Genomic DNA, 21,640 nt, shown 5'->3' on the forward strand with positions numbered 1-21,640 from the left:
GGTTAGGTTGATTGGCCATGCAAAATTGCCACTTAGTGTCAGGGGGACTAGCAGGATAAATACGTGGGGTTACGGGGATAGGGTCGGATTGCTGTCGGTGCAGGCTCGATTGGTTGAATGGCCTCCTGCACTGTAAGGATTCTATGATTCTAACATTTATTTACTTTTTGTCTTAACTCACTTATTACTGATTTAATATCATGAAGCCATTACACGGCGCATAAATTACACTTGTAAAAATAGGTTCCTTTGAGTAAAGCTCTCTAGAAAATAGATTGCTTTCAAATCTTGCTGCAGCAACCTTTCGTTAAAGCACTTGGTGCAAATGTCCCAATTTAAAACAATTTTTGATGTAACTTAACTCCGATTTTTACTCTGGACTGAAAGTGTGACGGCAGGGGTTTGGGGGGCAGCGGGTGGGGGGGAGGTGGTGGTTGTGGTGTTGAAGCAGGCTCATGGAATGTGATGCCCAGGACATCTTAATGCCAATGTTTATTTTCAACATTTCCCAACACTGACTCCCATCCACAGCAGAATTCTGTCACCATTAGGAGTTAACATTTGTGTGGAAGGTGGGGGTGTGGTGTGGGGCTGCTGCCAGGATCCCAAGGAACCAAAACTCTGGCAAGGTGAGTAAGCCGGTTGGAGGTTTGGGACAACCTGAAATTGGGCTGGGTGAGGGAAGCCACATGCCCAGGAGACCAAGGGATTCTTCTGGAGCAGGGAGCAGCATTCCTGGCCTTCGAGGGACCACTTTTAAAACTGTTAAACCTGCTTGTGCCTGCTGCGGCCTGCATCGTGGCTGCCAGCTGGTGGAGTCTAGCCCATACAGCCTTTAATCAGACCCACAGTTCAAATTACATCATCTACTCTGGCATCATCGGGCACAACTTGGCCATTTAAAACCAGCCCCCTGATTGTGTGATGGACAAACTTCCCATGTCTGATGTCAGGCTTGTTAAAATGGTGGGAGGCCAAAACAAAGGAAAACCCTAGCCCCTATCCCAATGCCTCGCAATCTTAATGCCCTGCCTGAACCATTCCATTCAGCTACTTGGGGTATTACAGTATCACTCTTATCAGAAACATTCCATTTGCTCAACTTCCCGCTGATTTCTGTTTGGTCTTGCCCCAGCACCATTGCGCAAGCTCTCAATTTGTGGCCTGGCCAGAAAATGTTCCATAACTTATCTTTCCCTTTCTCCAAGCTTCTATTGAGTTGGACAGAATTAGGAGCAGAATTCAGCCCTTCGAGCCTGCTCCGCCATTCAATCAGATCACGGCTGATCTCTCCCTGGTCTCAAATCCACCATCCTTGAGTCGGGGCGCGTGCATTCTCTGTGTCCCTGAATGCTGAGATTGACACTTGATCACAAGTGAAAGGCTCTGTACCAGTGTTCCAGACTCATTCTGGAAGAATGATACTGAATTGTGCCCCTGTTGTTCACACGAGACCAGAGGAAGACCCAGCTATGTGAGCCTGAGCGTTTCCTCACTAGCCAAAGTTGAGTTCCCACCAATCATAGAACATAGAACAGTACAGCACAGAACAGGCCCTTCGGCCCACGATGTTGTGCCGAGCTTTATCTGAAACCAAGATCAAGCTATCCCACTCCCTATCATCCTGGTGTGCTCCATGTGCCTATCCAATAACCGCTTAAATGTTCCTAAAGTGTCTGACTCCACTATCACTGCAGGCAGTCCATTCCACACTCCAACCACTCTCTGCGTAAAGAACCTACCTCTGATATCCTTCCTATATCTCCCACCATGAACCCTATAGTTATGCCCCCTTGTAATAGCTCCATCCACCCGAGGAAATAGTCTTTGAACGTTCACTCTATCTATCCCCTTCATCATTTTATAAACCTAAATCTGCTGGGGAATCGGCCAAATAGTAATAAACATTTGTCGTGGGGGGGTCTTTTATCAGGCAGGATGAAGAACTTATTATACTGAAAGGACTTTAATTTTATTTTCCCTGCACCCAGCCCAGCAGCAACTGCACACCATTCCCATTTAGTTCAGTGAATTGGAGGATTGATTTATGTTTTAGAAATTGAATGCATGCTGGCGAGCAGGAGGGATACCACCTCATCACACAGATCAAAGCGTTGTGAATTAAAATGCTTGACTTGAAACTTCTCTTTTTTTTACTCTGTCTGCAAAATTACCTTTATAAAAGCTTTGTAATGTGTGACCTTTCCCATTCTGATTGGTCTCTACTCTGTCTGTCCAGCAGTGGGAGACTTTTAGTGAACGCTCCTCCAGCTCGCAAACTCTGACCCAGTTTGATTCTAACATTGCACCAGCTGATCCTGTAAGTGAATCACGTAGAATGGGCTTTCTGATGTTACGCTTTTGTTTTATTAACCCTGAACTTTAAAAAAAAATAACTTTGCTGCTTTTGCATGTGCTAGAGTTGGAAATTGAGTGTACGTATTTACTAATCGACTCTATTCGAAGGAGCTGCTGATAGTGATACATTAAGATCTTGTTTGCTTCTTGCTGTGCTGTATCCAAATCATCAGCATGTGCTTACAATTAAAGTTCTGTCTCTTAATTCTAAAACCTACTGTAATGAAATGGTCTTTCTTTTGTTGCTAGGCACGTCGGTCGCAAGTGTAAGAAGCCTGCATAATCACTGCCCTTGGATAGGAAGCTAAATTCTGTATGACGATTGAAAATTTAATTTGTTACCTCCCCAATTTGGTTTTCTTTTTACTACCACACCACCTCCTTCTCCCTCCCCCCTTCCTTCTCCCTCCCCCCTTCCTTCTCCCTCCCCCCTTCCTTCTCCCTCCCCCCCTTCCTTCTCCCTCCCCCCCTTCCTTCTCCCTCCCCCCCTTCCTTCTCCCTCCCCCCCCTTCCTTCTCCCTCCCCCCCTTCCTTCTCCCTCCCCCCCTTCCTTCTCCCTCCCCCCCTTCCTTCTCCCTCCCCCCCTTCCTTCTCCCTCCCCCCTTCCTTCTCCCTCCCCCCTTCCTTCTCCCTCCCCCCTTCCTTCTCCCTCCCCCCCTTCCTTCTCCCTCCCCCCCTTCCTTCTCCCTCCCCCCCCTTCCTTCTCCCTCCCCCCCCTTCCTTCTCCCTCCCCCCCTTCCTTCTCCCTCCCCCCTTCCTTCTCCCTCCCCCCCTTCCTTCTCCCTCCCCCCCCTTCCTTCTCCCTCCCCCCCTTCCTTCTCCCTCCCCCCCCTTCCTTCTCCCTCCCCCCCCCTTCCTTCTCCCTCCCCCCCCCTTCCTTCTCCCTCCCCCCCCCTTCCTTCTCCCTCCCCCCCCCTTCCTTCTCCCTCCCCCCCCCTTCCTTCTCCCTCCCCCCCTTCCTTCTCCCTCCCCCCCTTCCTTCTCCCTCCCCCCCTTCCTTCTCCCTCCCCCCCTTCCTTCTCCCTCCCCCCCTTCCTTCTCCCTCCCCCCCTTCCTTCTCCCTCCCCCCCTTCCTTCTCCCTCCCCCCCTTCCTTCTCCCTCCCCCCCTTCCTTCTCCCTCCCCCCCCTTCCTTCTCCCTCCCCCCCTTCCTTCTCCCTCCCCCCCTTCCTTCTCCCTCCCCCCCCTTCCTTCTCCCTCCCCCCCCTTCCTTCTCCCTCCCCCCCCTTCCTTCTCCCTCCCCCCCCTTCCTTCTCCCTCCCCCCCCTTCCTTCTCCCTCCCCCCCCTTCCTTCTCCCTCCCCCCCCTTCCTTCTCCCTCCCCCCCCTTCCTTCTCCCTCCCCCCCCCTTCCTTCTCCCTCCCCCCCCTTCCTTCTCCCTCCCCCCCCTTCCTTCTCCCTCCCCCCCCTTCCTTCTCCCTCCCCCCCCCCTTCCTTCTCCCTCCCCCCCCTTCCTTCTCCCTCCCCCCCCTTTCCTTCTCCCTCCCCCCCTTCCCTTCTCTCTCTCTCTCTCCCTCCCACCCCCCCATTCCTTCCTCTCTCTCTCTCTCTCTCTCTCTCTCTCTTTTCTCCCCCCCCCCCCCTATTCTTTAGTGAATAATGAGCAGTTACTGTTTGGGTTCCATGGAAGGTTAATCAGTTCAATCAGATTGTTCAATCACTCTCTCAGTGCAAGATATACTCGGACACGTATACTGAGAGGGCTTGTACTGTACAGTAGCCCTTTTTTATTGTTAGTGCAATGGTGTAGAATTCAACAGGTTTAATACTTGTGCCAGTCTTTAAACTGGAGTGAACTTGGTGCCAACCAGATTACTAACTGTTGTGTAAATGAAAATATTTGAGGTTCGTTAATTCGTTTGCTTTCTAGAAGTCCACTGCTAACCTAGAATTGTTATGGAGCATTAGTTAGTGTGACTGTGTGGGGCTCCGCTGATTAGCTGGACACAGGAACTGACTAACCAGTTGCTGCCTGTCTCATTCTTACTACCCCCAACAGAAAAGGAAATATCCGTGGCAATCACTCCCAAGATGACCTATTCTCTTAAGTGGATGTGACAATTGCAGCTACAGTTGATTTTATATTTTAGGTAGACGGAAATATAATCAAACAGTGAGGAGGGTTTGTGAAAGCAGTGATTGAAGTGTGTGGAACAATGCAGTATAGAAACAAAGTGAAATCCGGGGAATTCAGGACAGAGGGGGTGGAAACATTTAAATATCTTTATTTTGGGATTGTGAAGATGTGGAATACTCTGCTGGTGATTGAAGCAGAAGCCATGGCACTATTTAAGGAGTGGTATATAGGTGGCTGAAAGATTAGAATGAAGGTGTGTGGAAACAGTAGGCACACCACGGTGTTTAACTTCCACATGAGCAGAGGTTCTAATTCCATCACCAACTTGGCTGGTGTAAAAATTTGTTTCCATGTTTAATTTTTTTTAACATAAAGGGTCAGTATGTGTACATAGGCCAATTAAAACTTTTACACCTGATAGGCCAATTAAAACTTTTACACCTGCAAGTTCACTAATGTCCTTTAGGGAATGAAGTCTGCCGTCCTTACCTGGTCTGGCCTACATGCGACTCCAGAGCCACAGCAACGTGGTTGACTCTCAGCTGCCTTCGGGTAACTAGGGATAGGCAATAAATGCTGGCCAGCCAGCGACCCCCCCATGTCGCACAAATGAATAAAAAAAATAGTTGGCTATGATGATGGCTTTGAGGACACTGGGCTTCATCACACAAATAAATGAAGGTAAAAAACTTGCTCCAGTTGTACAGAGTGCTGGTCAGACTGAGTTAGAATACTGCTCCATTGTTGCAACTCCATTGGGAAGGATTTATGAGTGCACAAAGCACTGTTCTAGGAGATTGTAGTTATTGGAAAGTATATGTGGGCGGCACGGTAGCACAGTGGTTAGCACTGCTGCTTCACAGCTCCAGGGACCTGGGTTCGATTCCCGGCTTGGGTCACTGTCTGTGTGGAGTTTGCACATTCTCCTCATGTCTGCGTGGGTTTCCTCCGGGTGCTCCGGTTTCCTCCCACAGTCCAAAGATGTGCGGGTTAGGTTGATTGGCCATGCTAAAATTGCCCCTTAGTGTCCTGAGATGCGTAGGTTAGAGGGATTAGTGGGTAAATATGTAGGGATATGGGGGTAGGGCTTGGGTGGGATTGTGGTCGGCGCAGACTCGATGGGCCAAATGACCTCTTTCTGCACTGTAAGGTTTCTATGATCCTATAAATCAGACAGGAAATTGGGTCTAAAACAAATAACTATGGCTTGCAACATGATAGAGCAGACTTGATCATAGTCAAGTAGACTTCCTAGTTATTAGTTTTATAATCCTAGTTTAATATTCAACATGTATTTGGGATGCACTTTTTGCTGAATATAAATATATTTCTGTTCCTTTTTCTCTTCTCTTCACCTCCTTTCCCATCGTCTAAAATGTCACTTGCATTTGTACCTTTTTTGCCTTATTTTAGTGTTAACTTTTACTGATTTAATAATGGAATAAGTTTGCAGACATTGCAGATTAAGCACCTGAGATTTTTAGGCTAGATTAAAAAATGGGGATTCACAGTATTGTGTCTTTTGCATATTTTGTTAAATTGCTTCATTTTCTTGTTTGAATGTGACTGGCTGTTTAAGTGTGATTTTACAGAGCTTTAATTCACCTCGCTTTCCGTCAGCAGTAGAGTGAGTGACCTCTGTTGCAGCGTGGAATCATGTTGCTCTAACCAGTGGGTTTACATGAGATTTTGTCTTCTCCCCCTGAGAAAGGTAGAGGCAGAAAGGGAATGTTACGTGCTTTACTACAAGGAGGGATCTTGTGTACCTTCTCCCATTGCTCATTCCTGCACTGTGGTCAGATGATGCTACAATTTTTTTCCCATAGAATCCCTACAGTGCAGAAGGAGGCCTTTTTGGCCCATCGAGTCTGCACCGACCACAATCCCACCCAGGCCCTATTTTTGTAACCCCACATAATTACTCTGCTAAACCCCCTGACATTAGGGTCGATTTAGCATGGCCATTCAACCTAACCCCGCACATCTTTGGTCTGTGGGAGGAAACCGGAGTACCCGGAGGAAACCCATGCAGACATGAGGAGAATGTGCAGACTCCACACACACAGTGACCTGAGGCCAGAATTGAACCCGGATCCCTGGCTCTGTGAGGCAGCAGTGCTAACCACTGTACCATCATGCCGCCCAATTGACAGGACTTTGTGCAACTGACCTGGAGAACCCATACTTCCCAAGAGATAGATTCTGCTACTGACATGATAACTTGCAGAATTCCCTGATGCCATTATTAATAACATGGCTGTCCTCCTGCATTTTGGGGTCCTATAATAGATATCATGATGCAATTATATCACATCTATCATTTGCATTTTGTGATTGTATTTGCCTTTTGCTGCAGTGTGATTGGCAAATAAGATTCAGAGAGGCCCAGTAAGATCCATTGCTTTATTGTTTCACACTTTACCAGCTTTGGTTTGGAGAAGCAGAACCCAGAGGACTTGTCTATCCATCCCATCACGGAGGAACTAACTATGAGGAATTTTCCGGCCCTTCTCACCAGCGGGATCTTCCTTTCCCACCGAAGACGAACCCCGCCCCGCGGCAGATTCCCGGTGGTGGGATAGGCAAGATATGCAAAACGCTGTAGACTTTGACGGGACCGGAAGATTCTGCTGGCGGCCAATGGCAAGATGTCTCCACCAATGTAAAACATAGGGCGGTGGAGTTGGGGATCTCAGCCTGTATCCGGAGAAAGCTAAAACTAACTTTATTTTTAAAAAAAGTAGCCATCAAGAGAGAATATCTTCATTAGAATATGTCAGAAAGCGAAAGGACTTGTACCAAATTGATTTTTGAATGTGCTGAAGCATTTTTATTGTTGGAGGTAATTTCAGATCAAATAGAATTCCTGATCCTAAGGATTATTGAATTTTATGATCACAGTATAATAATTGTTGTTTGCACTGTCATCAAAATCGTTTTGTGCTTTTCATATTCGGGCAGTGAGAATATTTAATCGAGTGCATTTTAAATTTTTCTTCACTCAGGAATAGTGAACAGTCCGATAATAAATCTCTGCAATTGCTAATTGTAATGTTTTTTCTTCCCCCGTCTCTTTCTCCCCCCCCCCCTTTTTCTTTACCCCTGCCCAAACAATTAACTTGCAGGATACAGCTATCGTTCACCCAGTTCCGATCCGCATGACTCCAAGTAAAATTCACATGCAAGAGATGGAGCTGAAGAGAATTGGAAGTGGTAATGAAAAGGGCTGCTCCCATGTCTGTCTGTCTCATTCAGCATTTGTTTCTGGGCTGACCGTCAAGGTTTTGGTTGTGTAGCTATAATCTTCCTTAGTTCCAGAGAAAAATGTAATTTTTCTTTTGTATATATTCACCTTCCCTAGCTTCCTTAAGAATGTCTTTTCTAAATGACTTGTCAGCACCTCTTTTTGGGAACAGTTGATAAAATGAGAGACGCATCTGGTCAGGGGCATGGAATAAGGTTACTTGCAGAGCCTTAGATTCTTGATTATATGGGTGGGTGTGTGGTAGTTCTTCAGCGTCTCTTCCTGAGATGGAAGGTGTGTGGACTGACTCCTGTTCTTTCCAAAAGCACCAGTCACCATTGTGAGCAGATCGGCTTTAACAGTTGTTTTAGTTGAGGCCTGCAAAATTTAGTAAGTGCTCTCCCGGGGATTGGCGGACCAGGTTTGAAGTTTGTAAATTGGGTGAATTATTCCATTTCCTATTCCCCTGACTTCATCAGTAATGATGTGGAGATGCCGGCGTTGGACTGGGGTGAACACAGTAAGAAGTCTCACAAATTTAAAATTTAACCTGGTGTTGTGAGACTTCTTACTGTGTTCATCAGTAATAGCATTGTGCCCAGGTTTGTGCTGGGCCCCGCAGGCTCAAGAGTCCTCCTGCGTCCTTTCCTGAACTCTGCTGAGTTATGCGATCTTGTCTGGATCAGCAATTAGGCTTCAGTGTTTCGGGACCCTTGAGGGAGGTATGAGTTCTTCCCTCCAGCCGCTATCATTAAGTGAGGCTTCTGCTAGAAACTGCTCACATACTGTTTTCCCTCTGGTTTAATAGAAGGCTAGTGTGGTGCCCAGAGACTGATCAACTGACTCAATATTAAATTTGTTTCCTGTGAAATTGTTAAAAAAGTCCAGTACCCCTCACCTATTTGCATCTTTACCACCCACCTGCTCTGATTACATAAGTGAATTCTTGCTGCTGATGAATCCTGCTTCCCATTCCTCTTAAGTGCAAGTTGTAGCCTCTCCTTGTCTACTGTTGTCATCTGGGAGCTGTCTGACCTGCGTGTTGTCCTCATTATTTCTTGTTCTTGAGGATGTGTTGAGTAAGACCAGGGCTGCTGTTGGAGACACTGGTCTGGAAAATGACTATTAGGGAGTATGAAGACTAGGATCCTGAGAAGAGAGGCCATAAGATGAAGCAAGGGGGTTGCTGTGTAGTCACTCTGTGAGCAAAATGCATTCATGGCAATCGACCTGCTGTCTACAGAGACTCTGGGTGGGATTTTCTGGCCCTACCCATTGACGGGAGTATCCAGTCCCACCGACAGTCAATGCATTTTTGGCTGGGCCGCCAAATCTCCCACACGACAGGAACATCCCAGCTTATGGCTTTCTCCAATATAGATAGATGCGTGTTTTGGGTATATTCGGGATTTTAATGAGAGCTTTTGTGATAATGTGTTACTAGGAAAGTGGATAGCTTCCACTTTTTGCATCCATTGTCTGCATAAGGTGTCCTCAGTTTACAAATATGGAATAACATTCCATGCTCTGCTCCAACAATATGCCTTGACCCAGCCTTGGGAACTATTCTACAGTATCTGCCCCGTTCCCCACTTTCTTTTTCCACTTCAGTGAGGTTGCCAGCTTAGGCTAACACTAAGCTAGCTAATTCCATGTTAGCTTGGGACTGGATTAAATGTCCAAACCTCAGATTGCTCAGAACATTGCAGCTGGCGGAGAGTCTTCAGTACATCATCTGTGGCCTGGATTTGAGCCCAGATCCCAGAGATGAATGAACAGCTCACAGCTGCTGCGCTCCACCCAACCCCTGTTGTATCATTTTTATCTTAGATTTTAAAAAAGGAAAACTGGGTGGTTCTGTATCCCTTAGGAATACAAACATAATGTCCTTTTTATTATATTAGTTCAAATGCCTCACAGCAGGTCCTCAAACAGAAGGGGTATGCTGAGTGAGGGTAAAATATTGCATTTGATAGGTTTACCTGTTTGGTGTAGTGGGTGCAATGGGTGAGAGATCATTATGTAAAGTGCAGTGCTTCAAATCAGATAGAATCAATTGTACATGTATGGACATTACTTGGGAACTTTAAAACATGTGGATTTGCAGACTTGTTCATTTTAATAATCGAGCTTCTGATCTTGAAAATGCAGTACCGATGGATGAGGCCACCCAGTGCAAAGCTGGCAATGGGAAGTGTTTTGTGGTTTTACTTGTACTTGGTCCCTGTGGTTATTGATTTCCTCTTTTCGTTGTCACGGTATTACTGTATTTCATGTTTTGAGTTCGAAACTAGAAATCTAATCAAGCGGCCAGATTTTCCCTCAGCTACTGTCAGTTTGATTTCTCAAAATGACATGAACCGCTTATAACGACACAGCGCCATTTGCACTGTTGGCTTTATTTAATGAGGTGGGGTGGTGGGTTAGTGCATTTCTGAGCATGCCCACTACTATCCCGCCTGGAAGGTAATGACTGCTTATCGGGTGCTCACGCTGCCCTTTAAAAGAGTACCTCCAGGGATCTGCTGTGAAACTGACAGTAACTATAATGGAAATTGTGACTAAATTATGGGAAGTATTTGCTTTCTTCATACTGTGGTTGATAAAATCCAATTGATTTCTGTTGTTGCTTTTCAGAATTAACACACCCAACCAGCCCTCTACTGACAAACTCGCCTGAGCTTTCAGAAGAGACTAAGTTAGCCACCACTGTGAAATTTGTTGCAGGAAACACTGTAGGTAAGGGAAGTAAATGTTTTGTTGCACTTATCCCATAAGCCACAATATGATTTTTGTATGTTTTTTCAGGGACGGCACAGTGGTTAGCACTGCTGCCTCACAGCGCCAGGGACCCGGGTTCGACTCCTGGCTTGGGTCATTGTCTGTGTGGAGTCTGCACATTCTCCCCGTGTCTGTGTGGGTTTCCTCCGGGTGCTCCGGTTTCCTCCCACAGTCTGAAAAACATACTGGTTAGGTGCATTGACCCAAACAAGCGCCGGTGTGTGGCGACTAGGGGAATTTCACAGTAACTTCATTGCAGTGTTAATGTAAGCCTTACTTGTGACACTAATAAATAGACTTTTTACTTTTTTTATGAGAACTTTTTAGATTGATTTTGTTTTTAAAATAAAAAGTCTTTATGGGTTTTACTTTATTCCTTCATGAGGTGTGTGAGCATTGCTGGCAAGGGCAACTTTGTTATTGATAACAGCTTCCATTGTATGTTATCTCTGCTCCATTTTTGCTTAAAATCATGCAGCTCACCAGCAGAAAGCACTGATTTAATTCCCAGCCGCTTGAACAACATCCTTGCGTTGCAATAATGTCAGGAAGATTCCTAGTTCCCATAATAACTGTGAGCCTGCACAGGCATAGAATTGCTAGGATTAATTATTCTGTTCCAGCCCAGGGAGACTTGGCCTATGGCACCAACCAGGATGGTCACTTTTGTTTGGGCTTGCATTAACCTATTGACCTTAACCAGATTACTTGTTTTTATTGTGTTGTTCTTCTCTCCCATTATGCGCACAGTTCTTACTGTTCAAGTACCTTTACCAGAATTTACTCAACGAATATTTTAGATATTGGTTTTTGCTAGAATTAATGCCTTATATTTGGGCAATTGTGAAAAATGTTTTTGATTCAGTTCCTTTTCTCTCCCAGCTGACGGATACAGTAGTTCAGACTCGTTTGTTTCAGAGACTGATCAGATTGGAAACAATGCAACTCGACAGCGGTAAGTGGAGGCTTCTCTGGGGAGTTTCTAGCCTTGTGGTTTTATAAGAATTAAATTACTATGCGGAGGGAAGTATATTATGATTAAAATGTTCTCTCGAGAGTTTTTTTTTAAAAAACGTAATGGATTTAACTCGGTGGAGAAGGCATCTGATCACGAGGGTGAAAGCATACATCAGTTTCTCGGACATGTTTGTGCTCTTCACAGTTCGCATTCAGGCACTTCCCCAGACAATACGCTCAAGACTGCTGCACCTCCTCCACCTCCACCAAGACCCCAGCCTTCACATTCAAGATCTTCATCCCTAGATATGAACAGAACCTTTGCTGCCAGCAACGCAGGTGGGAACCTCTTATCATCGAGATTTTCTCTTTGTCAAATCCTGCAAAATATTTAAAATGCCATCTGGGGAGTATGATCGTCAGCGCAAAAATTACAGTTTAAGTTTTAGTCGCAGCGTCTCGTTACTAGCGTGCCGACTGCTGGTGTGAGGATATGTCAGTTTTATGATACTTGTTTGTAAGCTGAACGTGATGTGCTTCTGAGAATATCAAGTCATTTGCTTTGTGCTTTTTCTTTTTGTAACTGCTCCTCTGAAGGACAACCACAAGCTGGAGTTGTCACCTGTCCCCCCGCAGTGCCTCCGAGACCTCAGCCTACGCAGGTAAGTGAATTGGCTCAATGGGGTTGGACTATAAAATATATATATATATAACGTTGGGTGTGTGGTGCACGCTGAACTTGCCTGAGACTCTCACTAACCTCCGCCACAATATAAAAGCTGAAGTGAAATGATTGGGAGCCAGTATGAATAATTGGCACTTGAGGAAAGCAACAGATTTATGCCATGTTGCTCTTGTTAGCCCTTCTAAGTTTAATATCAGCAAACTATCATTTGGCACAGCATTTTAATCAAATTCAATTGTCCGCGTTTTTCAATTTCTAGCACAAATCATTCTGATATCGTGATGTTTTATTTAAAGATACGGAAAATGCATTCTGCTTTTCAGAATTTTAAGTATCTTCAAATAGTGATGATTTTAAGACAATTGTACATGTCTTGTTGACGGGCTTGAATTTAAATTGGCACAATGTCCGTTCGGTTTGTTGCAATGTTAAAAATGAATTACATCTCTCCTGTTGTGGTGCCTCTCTAGGCCACCGTGCCACCATTGCATCGCTCAGCAGAAGCTGATGGCCACGCAGCACACTCTAGCACCTCGCCTCACCAGATGCCAGAGCAGCCCAACTTTGCCGATTTCCGTCAGTTTGAAGCATTTGTGTCGAAGAGCACAGAGCAGCAAATGGATGAGTCGGCCAAGCATTCTGAACCCATTCCGGTGAGCATTGTTTGAGCTTCGTCACGGCGGCTAGGGCTGAAATGTCAGTGGTCTACAGATCTGTGACTAGGATTCAATCAACTTTTAAATGTATCTCTTCAGGCTGAAAAACCTCCAGATTCAGCAGGGAACCTAAGAACAGCAAAACTAGATGGTTCTAGTGATGAAAAGGCAACTGGAAACACAGTACGTAGAGTCCTTAATTAAGCTATTTATAATAAATGATGTGAGCTGTCTCAGGATGCCCGTGCAATCCTAGTTTGAGGTTACAGGAAGACGCTTACATGTGGAAGGAGGTGGATGGCTGCTATCCTTGGTTATGGGGACTGAAATAGTTTATGGAGGCTGTGCCCAATTAAATTCTTTTTGCTCAGCCCCAGAAGAGAGAGAATTTGTTCAGAATCAAATTTTTCATTGGAAATGAAATAGCATGATCCCACTCTGAGTCTCTTTCCAAAGGGAATACCCTGAAAACTGCGTATGCGCACCCAGTCAGCTGGACCTATTGTAAGAGACAATTGAAACCTGAAACTGCATTAGGATTCAACCAAACTTTGTGCAGAGCCCAACAGCGAACACAACTGCGCGTTCGCTTTTCTGTTTTGAGCGCCCAAAAGTCCCCCTCCCATTTCTGTTTGCATTTGAAAAGGCCCAACCAACTCATTCTTTCGCAGTTATCGCTGTTTTAGTAGTTCAGATTTTCCAGCTTTCCTAAGTTTGCATTTTGCATCCCACCGACAGCGTACTTCCACCCCAGGTTTCCAGATGGTGAGGGGTGCGTGCATTCAACAATGTGAGTTTGTACGGCATCTTTAATGTCATAAAATGTCAGGGTGCTTCAGAGGAGCGTGATCATCCAGTATTTCACACAAGACCATGTCAGGGGAAGGGATTAAAAGCTTGGTCACAGACGTAGGTTTTGAGGCTCCTCTGAAAGGAGGGCGGGGTGCCAGAGCGGTTTCAACAATAAATTCTGGAGCTTGGGTAATTGCTCCACGGCTGAGCTGTGAAAATCAGGGATGCAGAAGAGGCCAGGGTCGGAGGAGGTTACACAGAGAAGGGAAAGGGATCAGAGAACAAGAATGAGAATTTTTGAATCGAGGTGTTCTGAGGCTGAGAGGAGGTCAGTGAGCCTAAAGGAGTGCTGGGTGAATAGGATATGATGCAAGTTGGAGCATGGGCAGTAGAGTTTGAGGTATCAAAAGAAATGCCCGATTTCGCCAATTACTTTCATATAATGTTTGCAGTGTTCACCAAAGTGGTTAGCACTACTGCTTCACAGCTCCAGGGTCCCGGGTTCGATTCCCGGCTCGGGTCACTGTCTGTGTGGAGTTTGCACATTCTCCTCGTGTCTGCGTGGGTTTCCTCCGGGTGCTCCGGTTTCCTCCCACAGTCCAAAGATGTGCGGGTTAGGTTGATTGGCCAGGTTAAAAATTGCCCCTCAGAGTCCTGAGATGCGTAGGTTAGAGGGATTAGCAGGTAAATATATGGGGGTAGGGCCTGGGTGGGATTGTGGTCGGTGCAGACTCGATGGGCCGAATGGCCTCCTTCTGCACTGTAGGGTTTCTATGATTTCTATGAAAAGATAGCTGAGACTTCTGCGGTGTTGCACATTTAGAGAGATACCACAGAGAATCTTGCAGTGTAGAGGATAAAAATGGGCACCAGGCTGAAAATCTGATGCAAGAGACACCTACAAATCATTATTGAACTGAAATGGAATTAGATGTTTAACATTCTGGAATTTTATGAATCCTACCCTTTTTCTGTGTTTTTAAATGACAGGTTAAAAGTACATCATCTCTTGTCCCCCCTCCAAAGCCCGTCCGCAGGAGACTGAAGTCTGACGATGAGCTTCGTGCTGAACCAGACGAAATTGTCCAAAAAACTAGTATAATTAATACTGTGCTAGTTGCACAGTCATCAATTCCGAGGTAGGTATGATTCTATTTGATTCCTGTCCGGGTCCAGATTGTGGATTTTTCCTTTGATCAATCAGTGCAGCATGTTAGATCTAGATGTACGTCAAAGCGATGGGGAGGCGATGGCCTAGTGGTATTATCGCTAGACTGCTAATCCAGAAACTCAGCTAATGTTCTGGGGACCCCGAGTTCGAATCCCGCCATTGCGGATGGTGGAATTTGAATTCAATAAAAAATATCTGGAATTAAAAATCTACTGATGACCATGAAACCATTGTCGGTTGTCGGAAAAATCCACCTGGTTCACTAATATCCTTTAGGGAAGGAAATCTACCATTCTTACCTGGTCTGGCCTATCTGTGACTCCAGAGCCACAGCAATGTGGTTGACTCTCCAAGGGCAATTAGGGATGGGCAATAAATGCTGGCCAGCCATCAATGCCTATATCCCACAAATGAATTTTTAAAAAGCAGTTGACAGTGAAGTTATCCACGTTGTTCAATAATCTCAATACTTCGTTTTATTTTCTCCTGCCATTTGGTATTACCTCTGTTGTGCACTCCATACTGAGGCGGCAGTCTCTTCTGTTCATGCTGGAATATCATTAGACCCTCCACCGTATGAGCAAATGCACAGTGGGACAGCTTGCTGTAAATTTCCCTCTCCTCCTCTACCTTCCGTTCCCTCACCTATCCAGACAGGAAGTGGCTGATATCTGCCTGCCAGTTCTCCACAATAGTTCCACTGAAATTGGGGACTTGCCACTTGGTAAATCTATGGTTCGATATTCTTTTGCAATCTTTCCCTGCAAATGTAATGGTTATAAAATGGAATAGGAGAGTGTAGCCGGCCCATTACATTGTCCATTCATCTGAAACTTGGGTTTCAGCCAAATCAGGATTTCTTCCCCATCCCCAACCCCTCCCATAGGCTGGAAAGATTTTACTGGAATAGTTTGGTTGCCTAATTTGATTCTTAGTTGGGGTAAGGCTTAATTGTACACAGTGATCGATACGAAGTGTTGAACTTCAAAAGGGACTTGGGTATCCTTGTTCGTGGGTCACTAAAAGCTAATATGCGCATTCAGGAAGCAATTAAGGCAAAGAGCAGTAAAGATGTCTTGCTGCAATTACATAGAGCCTTGGTGAGACTGCACCTGGAGCGCTGAGTGCCGCTTTGGTCTCCTTACCCAAAGAAATATGCATTTGCCAAAGAGAGGGTGCAGCAGGGGTTCACCAAACTAATGCTAGGGGAGAATCGAATCCTTACTTTGCATCCAAACCTGGGGTTGTCACTAATAAGGGCCTTGTGAAAAGTGTTGATTATGATCTTGTTAACCTTTTTGTTTTGTTCACCTTTCTCCCCCTTCTTGACCTAATTTAAATGGATTTCTAGTCGCAGGATCGGAGGTAGGGCTGGAGGTGCACCCTGTAAAGTGGGACCGGACCTTCTGAGTTCTGTTATACAAAGTGCCATTACATGTTGCCATTCCTTGTGCCAGCCACCACCCTCCCTGAGTGAGTGGGGAATAGAAATTAGCTGCGACAAAGCTGGGGTGTACAAGGTGGAAAGTTATTAATGCATCACCTTTAATTACAGGTCATTTGGCAAAGATAAAAAGTCTATTCAGGCTTCGATCCGAAGAAATAAGGAAACTAACACGGTGTTAGCCAGACTCAACAGTGAGTTACAACAGCAGTTGAAGGTAGGAAGAGATTGGACGCAATGAGTCTATTTACTGTGATATCACTGCAACTTTAATCAACCAAAGCTGCAAATATCAATGCTTGTGACACTTCAAACAGCAAATTTAGCCGAGCCTATCTTTCACTGTCTTCCTTCAAATTACCTCGGATGAAGCGGTGATATTGATAGACTGTAAGGATGTACTTTAAATGGAGAGCACATAAGAACAATTAGACTCTAAAGGATTCAATCTGCAGGGGTGGCACTATGATTAGCACAGCTACTTCACAGCGCCGGGGATCTGGGTTCAGTTCCGGCTTTGAGTGACTGTGTGGGGTTTGCACGTTCTCCCCGTGTCTGTGTTTCCTCTGGGTGCTCCGGTTTCCTCCCACGCTCCAAAAATGTGCAGATTAGGTGGATTGGCCATGCTAAATTGCCCCTTAGTGTCCAAAGATGTGTAGGTTAGATGGATTAGCAAGGTAAATATGTGAGGTTATGAGGATAGGGTGGGGGGAGAGTGCCTGGGTGAGAAACTCTGTCAAAGAATCCATGCAGACTCAATGGGCTGAATGGCCTCCTTCTGCACTGTAGGGATTCTATGAACAGTTGAACAAGTTTGTTTAACAAAAAAGATACACATACCTCTAGATTAGTTAACCTTTTATGTCTCCCAATTAAAAGATTTTCAATTGTCCTTTCTACAAATAATTTGGGTGAGGAAAGAATCCTGTGGAAATACAGTGGATTGATTTACTTCCTACCTTGCATGAAAAAACATTGAGTGTAATTTTGTTAGATAGTGGAAAAGTTCTAAGCAATATATTTGTACTATCTGTGAGAAGATCTGACACTTGCGTGTGCCATATAATGACATTGACTTTTGATTTAACAACCCACTTCATGTTACATGAATGTGTAATCACCTAGAATGTATGAGCAGTGCAAGGACAAAATAAAATCTTGAGGGTTTGGGCCTGCAGGCCTGTAGGCAGGCTTTAGTTTTTTTCAGTTGGTTTCTCCTCGCATGGATGGAGGCTGAATGGAGTCGGTTTTGGCTGAGAATTGGGAGAAAATGTAGGAAATAATATTTGGCTTTTGCTGCCAGTTTACATAGAAACGTAGAGATAGAAACAGGAGGAGGCCATTTGGCCCTTCGAGCCTGCTCAGCCATTCATTGCAATCATGTATGATCATCCAACTCAATAGCCTAATAGCTTTTTCCCTATAACCTTTGACTCCATTCGCCCCAAAATTTGAAAGCTAGTCTCGGTAATGGTGACACCATTGTTATTATGTTATTCATTATTCATTCATGGGACATGGGCGTCGCTGGCTGGCCAGCATTTATTGCCCACCCCTAGTTGCCCAAGGGCAGTTGAGAGTCAACCACATTGCTGTGGCCCTGGAGTCACATGTGGGCCAGACCAGATAAGGACAGCAGATTTCCTTCTCTAAAGGATATTAGTGAACGAGTTGGGTTTTTTCCAATTACGTCTGGGACTGTGAGAAAGAAGTGTTCAATTCTGTTTGGCAGGATTACATGTTTGCCCATATTTGCTGACATACAGCTACAGATAAGAGTCAAACTGTAGGTACCAGTAAAACTGGTAACAGAGACCTGAAGGGTTTTCTATGCATGTGCATCAGAAAATGTAAAGAACTCTCGTTGCGTCTGCAACATTTTAGATCATTATTTTCGGTAAACTCTGCTTTCAAGCTCTCAAAATATCGGAAATCATTCAAAGAACAACCCCAGACTGAGGAGTGACTGCTGCGAAGTGTGCGCTGGCTAATCTCAGCCTCACGTTGTCCATTATGTCCTCACGTACTGAATACATGTAACAATGCTTCATGACCTAATTTTAATACCGAACATCAGCCTGGACTCAGTGGGTCTGTCCTCCAAGTGAAAAGTTTGTGGGTTCACGCCCCCAACCAGGGAACTAATCTGAACTGACTCTTCGACACAGTACTGAGTGAGGAATGGTCACTTCCGCACTTTCCCTGGGATGTCTTGTGATATATTTGTTAGGAGGTGGAAGTGAAGTCTGAGAATTAGCCAGTGCTGCTCTTGTGGAGAAATGCAAGCAGGAGGCTGCTATCGCTGGTCGTCTATGCAGCGATAGTTTACATGGCTTGGGTCACTGTCTGTGTGGAGATTGAAAATTTTCCCCGGGTCTGCATGGATTTCCTCCAGATGCTCTGGTTTCCTCCCACAGTCCAGAGATGTGTGGGTTAGGTTGATTGGCCATGCTAAATTGCCCCTTAGAATCAGGGGACTAGCAGGGTAAATACATGGGGTTACGGGGATAGGGCCTGGGTGGGATCGTGTTTGGTGCAGACTTGATGGGCTGAATGGCCTCCTTCTTCTGCACTGTAGGATTCTATGATTCTAAGTGTGCGGGCATAATCTGAAACGGGTGAAGTGTGAAGCATTAACCAAGGCCTTTTCTTCTTTCTCCCCTCTCCATCCCCGGATAATCATCGTAGGACGTGCTTGAGGAAAGAATCTCTCTCGAGGTCCAACTGGAGCAGCTTCGGCCATTTTCGCACTTGTAACCGATCCTCCCGATGCGTGGATGAAACTAAAAACCGTGTTTGGTCCGAGTGTGTCACCGGACCCTCCACCCTGCAGACAGCTTACCTGTGTTCAGCTTCGCCGGTCTACTATGCAGCGATAGTTTACATGGTTAATTTTATCAAGCTGCACACTTGACATGTGGTTCCAGTGTGTTTTAAGAGGAGGTGTTGAGTGGGGGGGTGGGGGGGGGGAAATAATGTAAGAGGAAGTTGTAAAGCTGATGGGCTTCCAGGCCCTGGGTGGGGGAGGGATTTGCAACAGTGTTGATTCTACAGAAGAACAAATAATTTTACAACCCCTCCCAGATCAGTCCAATGTTACAGATAGCAGAGCTGGCTTACCAATGGGACAGAGCTCCTACATGAGATGGATGCCCTGTTGAATCCTCCGGACTCGTTGTGGCTGAAAGAGGGAGGCTACCAGCCAGCTGCAATACTGGAGCTCCCTTGCTCAGTTGGTCAACCTCCTTGACTGGTATATAGTTTGGGAAATGTTATTTTGATAGAATTATTGTGGTCGTGCGAAGGTTTAGGGACGGAAGAGCTGTGCTGGAGTGGAAAATGTCTGTGTCAGTGTCTCCAAAATGCTTCTCTCCTGAATCTGCATAGCTTTCTTTTTGGATGAGGAGTGGGCTTTTGTTCTAGCATTTTTTTTTGTGTGAAAATGGCTTGTCTTGCCCATTTTACTGTCAGATTATTAAAAAATAAATTGTCCCCATTGCATTACTGCAGTAAAACACTAAACGCAATTTCCCTATACATTTGGAGCAACCTCAGGGGGGTGGGGGAGGGGGGGATATGTAATTAAATATTTTGCACTACTGACGTACAAGTGAATTGATGAACTGGTAGGCATGGTTCAAAACCACTTTTTAATTGGAAGGGGTAAATGATAATATATGTTCAAAAGTCAGGGTGAAAGTTTAGAGACAGCCGCTAAGGTTTTTTTAAATAAATATGAGACAGTCAGTTGTTAAGGACTAACAGCCTATTGTGTTTATGTTAAAGCAGTCTGTTGGTTTGTGTATGTCAAGATGCATGTGGTGAGCTGGCCTTTTTAATCTTAGTGCACTGAACTCACTAATGAAGCTGCTGTGTAGCCATATCCCAGTGGCTTAACTGTTTCATACAGTACATAAACCTGACAGCTGCACATGCCCCCACAGTTAATGGAGGGGGTGCAAGTGTTTTGCTCTTGGCTTTGCAATCCTCATCCACCTCTGCAGCCTGTCCACTCGTAGGATGCATCCATCAAACATAGCAGGATCTTGAACGGCAAGCTCTGCCTGCGAGAAGGGGAAACGACCAATGCTGTTGTTGCACTGCCACTTCTCTCTTAATCGTTCATTCAGTGGGGAGGGGGGGGGGGGGGGAACGACTGTTGTGTGTGGCATACCCCACCCAACACACACGTGGTTTATGTGTATGTGAGGCACCTTGAGTTTACACACAAAAGCCACCACTCAAGGGGATGAATCTGTCTGCAGTTTGCATGGATTGTGCATTAAGCAGGTGAATCAGTACTCTTCTTCCCCATTCTCACTCAAAATGGCTCACTAATATGTGGGGTTTGTGCAGTAGCAGAGAATGTGGGGAGAAATTGCGATGATTTAGGAAAGACTTTTTTTTTGTGGGTGTCGTAATGATGCGGAGCTCTGTGATTTTCCACAACGCAGCCTCTTATCATCTTGTTCCTGACTGACTTCCATTCCACCAAAATAGCCTTCCGAGTACTGAATACATACTGTGTCCCTCCCTGACGCTGGTAAAAGTGATCCGCTTCAAATTTAAATACTGGGAGTTTAATCAAGAATTGTACAGAGCTAGAGAATATTTCTTTAAATTATTATGCGAAGAGCAAGATTTTATAATTAAGTTTTACTTCAGTGTTCAGTATTCTAAGGGTTAATGTGACTTGCCGTTTCTTATGTCTGAATATATATACTCATCTCTGTTTAAAGAAAAACATTTTTTTCTTTCGATTTGGGATTTTCTTTGGTTTCTGTAACTTTTCAAGTTTTACTGTCCTGGCTTTGTACTTTGATAGAGGAGGAATGGGCAGAGAGAAGAGGCTTCATATTCTGGTCTAATCAGAGCCACCTTGTTGTTCAGGTCAATGTACTGTATAAGGGGAATTATGTAAATTGTATAATACACACTTTTGATCTTGTAAATTTCCATTAAATTGCTGACTAACAGCAACTCTATTTAATTGCTTATTCTAGCTCTGGGATCTTTGGATGTTAAAGTGCATGGATGTATCTTGGCAGAGCAAACTAGCAACTGTGATTTTTACAGAAATAAAACAGCACAATATTTTATCTGACTGCTTGCTCCATTCTCTGTTCACATGAGCCTAAGAAATGTGAGGGGAGCAGGAGTAAGCCTCAAGAGACCATCCAATAAGATCATGGCTGAGCTTCAACTCATCTCCCATCTTCCCACCCTATCCCCCATATCCCTGGATTTCCGAAGCACTCAGGCACCTCCGTCTCTCTGGGATAGAGAACTCCAAAGATTAAAACCTCCGAGAGAAGACGTTTTCTCCTCATCGCCTTCCTAAATGGCCGACCTCTTATCCTGAGACTATAACGCACAGTTCCAGACTCTGCTGATAGCCGGATTGCAGCTAGTATCCGCGAGTGTGATAGTGTTACGCACAATCTGGAAAGACAAGTGTGAATTTTCCTGTGATCCAC

At 45.1% G+C, this 21,640-nt stretch overlaps 1 protein-coding gene across 9 annotated transcripts in view; it reads left to right on the forward strand.

Annotated features, from left to right (window-relative positions):
- reps1 (RALBP1 associated Eps domain containing 1) overlaps nt 1-21,267 on the forward strand; it is a 68,658-nt gene extending 47,391 nt beyond the window's left edge. For 6 of the 9 annotated variants that reach the window (XM_078229440.1, XM_078229446.1, XM_078229441.1 and 3 more), the window contains 11 exons: nt 2,240-2,320; nt 7,559-7,646; nt 10,315-10,416; nt 11,341-11,413; nt 11,621-11,754; nt 12,013-12,077; nt 12,571-12,753; nt 12,856-12,939; nt 14,539-14,687; nt 16,275-16,380; nt 18,852-21,267. In XM_078229440.1, the coding sequence (XP_078085566.1) occupies nt 2,240-2,320; nt 7,559-7,646; nt 10,315-10,416; nt 11,341-11,413; nt 11,621-11,754; nt 12,013-12,077; nt 12,571-12,753; nt 12,856-12,939; nt 14,539-14,687; nt 16,275-16,380; nt 18,852-18,920 (1,134 nt within the window). In that variant the 3' untranslated portion in view covers nt 18,921-21,267. The remainder of the gene's footprint in view (nt 1-2,239; nt 2,321-7,558; nt 7,647-10,314; nt 10,417-11,340; nt 11,414-11,620; nt 11,755-12,012; nt 12,078-12,570; nt 12,754-12,855; nt 12,940-14,538; nt 14,688-16,274; nt 16,381-18,851) is intronic. The other 3 variants (XM_078229445.1, XM_078229447.1, XM_078229444.1) reach the window with 2 other exon arrangements.
- Nucleotides 21,268-21,640: the final 373 nt, after the last annotated feature.

Source organism: Mustelus asterias, chromosome 15 (genome assembly GCF_964213995.1).
Source record: "Mustelus asterias chromosome 15, sMusAst1.hap1.1, whole genome shotgun sequence".
Classification (NCBI taxonomy): Eukaryota; Metazoa; Chordata; class Chondrichthyes; order Carcharhiniformes; family Triakidae; genus Mustelus; species Mustelus asterias.